Source organism: Nothobranchius furzeri, chromosome 2 (assembly GCF_043380555.1).
Source record: "Nothobranchius furzeri strain GRZ-AD chromosome 2, NfurGRZ-RIMD1, whole genome shotgun sequence".
NCBI classification, from domain to species: Eukaryota; Metazoa; Chordata; class Actinopteri; order Cyprinodontiformes; family Nothobranchiidae; genus Nothobranchius; species Nothobranchius furzeri.
This window is the reverse complement of record NC_091742.1, coordinates 24,777,730-24,783,688: the sequence shown is the minus strand read 5'-3', so window position 1 is coordinate 24,783,688 and position 5,959 is coordinate 24,777,730. Positions and strand designations below refer to the sequence as shown.

Sequence of the window (5,959 nt, the reverse complement as noted above, 5' to 3'; positions counted from 1 at the left end):
CCATCATTACCCACGAGCTACACATGTAAAAAATTGTGTCCGACTTAAACGCCAGCTTTCAGCCACTCCCCCTGCTGCTTGTCTGTTTTCCAGGCGAGGCGCAGCTCAACTCGAACACGGCCATGGTCGCAATGTCGTTGTGAGCCTGTGTGTGTGTGTGTGTGTGTGTGTGTGTGTTTTAGCAGCTCCGCCTTCTCGGTCTGTCATGCAACAGCATTTGTTTTATTTTTCAAACAGGAAGCGGAAATGGAGTAATACTCTGGTAGGCGGTGATGACTTGCTCTTTAAATGATCAGACAAAAATAAGTCTCGTACACGATAAGTGAGCAAAACTGTTGCATTTAAAAGCCTGGGGTGTCAAAAATGTATACAAAGGAACTCCATAGTACAAGATTGCTCAATCCTTTATTAATAGTAAAAATGTATTCACCTACCACCTGTACAAAAACACCAGTGTCAACAGTACCTATTTAAGACAAGTATTTAATCCAAGACAATAAATACACAAAGTATAAATGTAAAATGTTATCTACTATTTAGTGATTTTCACTCATGCATTTTATTGGAATAATGCCCTATGAAACTCAGTCAAATCTATTGCTGAACATGCTTTTCTCCTTTTGTAAGAATTCAAATTATTTCATGATTTTTTTTCTAAAACATAAAAAATGGAATTTGATTACAGGGTTGACAACCTTTGAGAAAGAATGGATTTTACAAAGCTGTAAGAAAGCGTGTTTAGAACGTTTTTTTTATATGGAAACACAAAGATTCCACAAAAATAGGTAGTTTGGTAATTAAGTGTATTAAAAAATTAAATATTTTCAACTACATTCAAGTTTATTTTCCTCAAAAATGGAAATGCTAGAAAACTTAACCAGAGAATACATACTGGGTAAGACAATACATTCAACAGTGAAATGGAAACCATTTTAGTGCAAATCTATTGTTCCAAAACTCAACTTTTAAAATGTTTTGTACAACATGGACCAAGCTGAAGTCAATCCCTGAGTTGCAACATGAATTTGAGGAATAATAATAAAGAAAACTTTTATGTGGTAAATATAAGCTTCTTTACCTCATAGCTAACAAAAAACGTAGGACCAATCTCTTGTGGCACACAATTCATGCAAAACAAGAAAAAGAAAATGTTGAAAGCATTAGCAGACACAATTAAAATCAAGTAAGTTATATAAAAAAAATCCAAAATACAAACATTCAATGAATGGAGGCAAAATGGCTTCAAACAAAATGCCAGTAAACTACAGCTTTGAACTGCCTTTTGCCTTCAGGGCAAAATGCAAGGTTTAGCAGACTGGCAAACATGTGCAAATGTCCGGGAGAGGGGGGTTGCTTCAAGGAAGTGGGATAGAGGGTGAACACAGTGATGCAAACTTTCCTCGTTTACAGCTTGAGGCAAACAAAATGTAGGTAGTTTAAATGGAATTAAAGCGTTACGCATTTTACCCGTGGACCAGCGACACACCGTGGTACAAAGCTCGCTTCCACATGTAGTATGTCGAGCGCGCTGTGAATGGGAAGTAAGAGCGGAACTCTTTGAACGTGGGGAAAGACTTCTCCTCAAAGCGCTGCTGCAGGAAGAGCTTGGCTTTGGCCTTGAAGTTGGCAAGAGCCACGACATCCACTGCACACATACGCTCCTTTTCAGGTGGCCTTCTGTGCAAGGCGAGCTGCAAGTGAGGGTCATTAACGGAGGACTTTGGTGAGTTTTCCACGTATCTTGGGGGCTCAACACGTGGAACACACTCTTGACTCTCTGTTGTCTTGTTTTCGCTGAGCGTGCTCTCGACGGGCTCAGAGACAGTGACTGCTGCACTCTGAGAGTGTTTCACCACCTTCTTGCAGTTTGGGCTACTGCGCCACAGCCAATAGAAGCACGATGACATGAAGGGGAACTTGAGCTTGAACTTCGTCAGGGACCAGTTGGAGCTCTGGATGTGTAACTTTGCTGCTTCCCTCAACTGCTTTTTGCTCACGTATGCAAGTGTAAAACTTCTGTGGTTTTGTCTCCAGATCCTCTTCCCTGGAACAACAGATTGGTGAACGTTGGTCAGCACTGTTGCCTGGTTTTTTGGACTGTGGCTCTTGTCGGCATCCGAGCTCTCCTCGCTGCTGCCAACATTGCCTTTGTGGACCCTGTTAAGCAGCAGGGCTTCTCTTCTCCAGTTGTAGTAGGTCGATCTCGAGATCCCTGGAAAGTTTCTCCTAAACGCTTTGAAGGGGAAGTGAGCATTCATGGTGACAGAGTTCTGCAGACATCTCTTAGCCTCCTGCATGTATGTTACATTTTGAGCACGCTCCGTGTCCATGACGCTGAAGCCAAACATGTTTGCCACATTGTCATGGTGGTCCAGCTCATCCTCCTTTGCTTCTGGTGAGGACCAAGCCTCCTGCTCCGTACTCTCTCCGGGACTTATCTCTCCTGCTGAAGAGGAAGTGGAGAAGTACACTCCTGTTTTCAGAAGCTCGTGCTTCCAGTTATAGTAGGATGACCTTGAGATCTCTGGAAAAAAGGCCTTAAACTGGTGCAAAGGAATGGGTTTGCCCTCCAGGTAGCAGGCCTGGAGAAAATGCTTTGCTTCATACCTAGCTGCTGACTTTTTGCAGTGTTCCTGCGTTTGTCTTTTCCAGCGGTAGAAGGTCCTCTTGGTGATGTTATACTTATCCTTCAGACTTTGGTAAAAAAGGTGCGACTTCTGGTTCGGCTGTTCTTCACTCTTGAGAGGCAAAATCCTCTGCTCTTTTTCAGAGCTCTTGAACATGCTTGTCTGAACCAGGGCAACAAAATATTTCGGCTTGAAGGAAAACTCGGACTGCAGCTCCCCAGACCACATTATATGTATTGTGTGCGGTTCGGCATCTTCAGGCCAGGTTCTTGGACGTATCAGTCGGTTGAAGTAGGGCCGAATCTTTGGGTTGAACATGGGATAGATGGAGTATACGTTGAATTTAAGAACAGAGGATAGGGCGTACACATGCCACATATTGGCGTACGAGCCAGGGAAGCAGGAAGCTTTAACATCTGCATCAAAAATAGCCTCCAAGACAGTTACTGGCAGGTTCAGCATAGCCTCAGATTCTTCTGCACATAAACTGAAACGAACCGCCTGAAGCATCATCTTGGAATCGATCATCCCAGACAAGTAGTATCTCTTCCACAGGGCCATCTCTACTACAGTTCTCACCTGCGAAGGACAAGAACGATCAAATGGTTTATGAAACAGGCCTACAAACTTAACAAAGCCTAATCACATAGTTAGCTCACCTGTAGCTCCAAGCTCAAACCATTATGGCCAACAAGCAACATGCTAACAGCATCAAACAGTAAGTTTCCTTCTCCATTACACTTCAGGGGCAGGAGTCCCCCTGGTGCATCAGCTGGGTACAAACCACTGGCTGTGTCGTCCACACCGGCCCACTCAGAGAAATCCCCACAGGGGGTCTTTGGGAGCTGAAAAGTAGCAAGGCGCCGGTCTACATCTGAGGCCACCCTGGTCACAGCTTCCAGGCCAGGGCTCTCTGTGGCCTCCTGGAGCTCTCGGAGGACAGAAAGGACAATCTCTTTTCTTTGCATCATATCAGCAGATGTAATGTAATGACAGCTGTGAGGAAGACACAAGAGGGGGAAGTCAACAAATTATTCAAAAATTAACATGGGTGATCTTAAAGGAAAGCTTGACACTGCCAGAGCAGCAATGCTATACTATATTTAGATGTAGAAAAACCTATTTTGTGACTCTTTACTTTGATGCCTTTCAAAACAATGCAATAAAAACAAGTAAATATTATGATCAATTCATTGTGATTTAAGACTGAGTGGCCTAGTGGTAGAGTGTCTGCCCTGAGACTGGGAGATCAGGGTTCAATTCCTGGTTGGGTCATACCAAAGACTTAAAAATAAAATGGGACCCAATGCCTCCCTGCTTGACACTCAGCATGGGGTTGGATTGGGGGGTTAAACCACAAAATACATACATACATAATAAATTGAAAAAAAATTGTTTTGTTTTGTTTAGTTCTGGTGATACATCACTAGCCCAGTTCACACTAGCCCAGGGGTCTGCAAGCAGCTCTTAGGGACTTCCACAGTAGTTCTAAATAACTTAGACTAATAAGCATTTCACAAATAACTCATGCTTTTAAAAATAGGTATGAAACGTACAGGTTCAAGCAGCTTTTAAAGCTTTTTTAAAGAATGACACTATGTATATATTTTACTTATTCATGTTTGTTTTCAATAATTTTCCAGAAAATGTCCATATTCCAAGAAATAAGCCATACCAAAAGTTTGTTTTAGAAAATTTTATAAAAAAAAAAACAAAATTGTTTTTTTTCATAAATGACAACTAGCATAAACAGAAGAAAAGAGAAAAAAAATCTGACTTTTCCCAGAAGAGTCAGATTTTTCAATTTAATCTCAGTAATTTACTTTTTCTCCCTCAGAATTCCCATGCTACTGTAAGAAGCGAGAAAAACAAAAACCTATTTTTCCCCAATGGCCCTAATGCTCTTCCATACATTTCCTCAACATTTAAATTTTGTTATTTTTCAATAGGTCCTGTAACAGTTGCTGCTCAAAACAAGTTTCATCCTCAGTGAAGGGGATACATGGCCCTTGGGACTGTAAAGGTTGCAGACCCCTGGGCCAGCCACTAGCTCACCTGAGGTGGTCCAAAGAGCCATCTACAAGTGAGATCATGGATGTAGTCTTTACAGTAAGTATACAAAAAATATGTATTTCGAAATGGGAATCAGGCTTGAACACAACCGGTTGTTTTCAGCTTGGTCATAGTGCACAATCAGTGTTTATTTAATATAGTGTAATATTGTTGTTTTAGATGGTAAAAGGTGCAGGGGACAAAAATAGACTTCCATGAGTAAAATCATAATTATTCACAAACTTTCCATAGAACCGCACCTCATGCAGTCCTTTTAACCATAGAATAAACATGGCAGCCATATTATTCCAGCAGCGGCTCACTGGGGGCTGACTCTCCTACATCTGCCCCTGTGATCAATAAACATCTCTTCCTAATAATGAATCTGGGTGATTGTGGGTCTCTTATAATGTGTTGGAATTACTGGGCCTACTTTGCGTCGCGCAGGAATGAAAACTCAATTTGAAAAGTGTGTTAGATGATTATCTTTAACCTCCAACTTCATGAGAACAAGCAATGTTTTAGTAAAATAAACCGCAGAGACTCCGAGATCGTGTCTTACCTGGTTGTTCAGAGACCAGCATGGGTGTGGTAGGAAAGAAGAGCCAATGGTTTGTTTCACCGTGATGCGTCTCACTCAGAGCTGCTCCATGCCCTCAGCGCGCGCTGCTCCTCCCGAGTGGCCGGTGCTCCGGTTTGCTCAGGAGTTTGATTTAGGGACTGATAAGCGGCACCTCCCTTCAGGAAATAGTCGATCTCTCTCTCTCTCTCTCTCTCTCTCTCTCTCGCTCTCTCGCTCTCTCGCTCTCTCTCTCTCTCTCTCTCTCTCTCTCTCTCTCTCTCTCTCTCTCTCTCTCTCTCTCTCTCTCTCTCTCTCTCTCTCTCTCTCTCTCTCTCTCTCTCTCTCTCTCTCTCTCTCTCTCTCTCTCTCTCTCTCTCTCTCTCTCTCTCTCTCTCTCTCTCTCTCTCTCTCTCTCTCTCTCTCTCTCTCTCTCTCTCCCCCATGTGAAACACCTCCCTCTACTACCCCCCCCCCCCCTCCTCCACATCCTTCCCCTCACCTGTAGCCAGGGTCAATTTCAATGTGAAGTGCCAACAAACGTTAACAGCGTCTGTTTAGATCAGCGGTCCGTTTACAACCCAGAGCCACTTTCTACTCAGTCCACCTGAACAGAACCTTTTAGAGCAGCAGCCGCAATAGGACGTTAGAACAAGTCCAGGTTTAGGGAAAGCTATGGCAGAGGACTTGTGCCACTGAAAAGGGGTTATTTTTTTTCTAC

General features: G+C 42.9%; 1 protein-coding gene across 1 annotated transcript; it reads right to left on the bottom strand.

The window, feature by feature from the left end:
• Window positions 1-386: 386 nt before the first annotated feature.
• On the bottom strand, window positions 387-5,712 carry vrtn (vertebrae development associated). Its single transcript, XM_015948086.3, has 3 exons — window positions 5,242-5,712; window positions 3,287-3,623; window positions 387-3,206 (listed from the first exon to the last, which is right to left on the bottom strand). Exons 2-3 carry the CDS (start codon window positions 3,596-3,598, stop codon window positions 1,464-1,466), a joined length of 2,055 nt encoding a protein of 684 aa, XP_015803572.1. The 5' UTR covers window positions 3,599-3,623; window positions 5,242-5,712; the 3' UTR covers window positions 387-1,463.
• Between the last annotated feature and the right edge of the window lie 247 nt (window positions 5,713-5,959).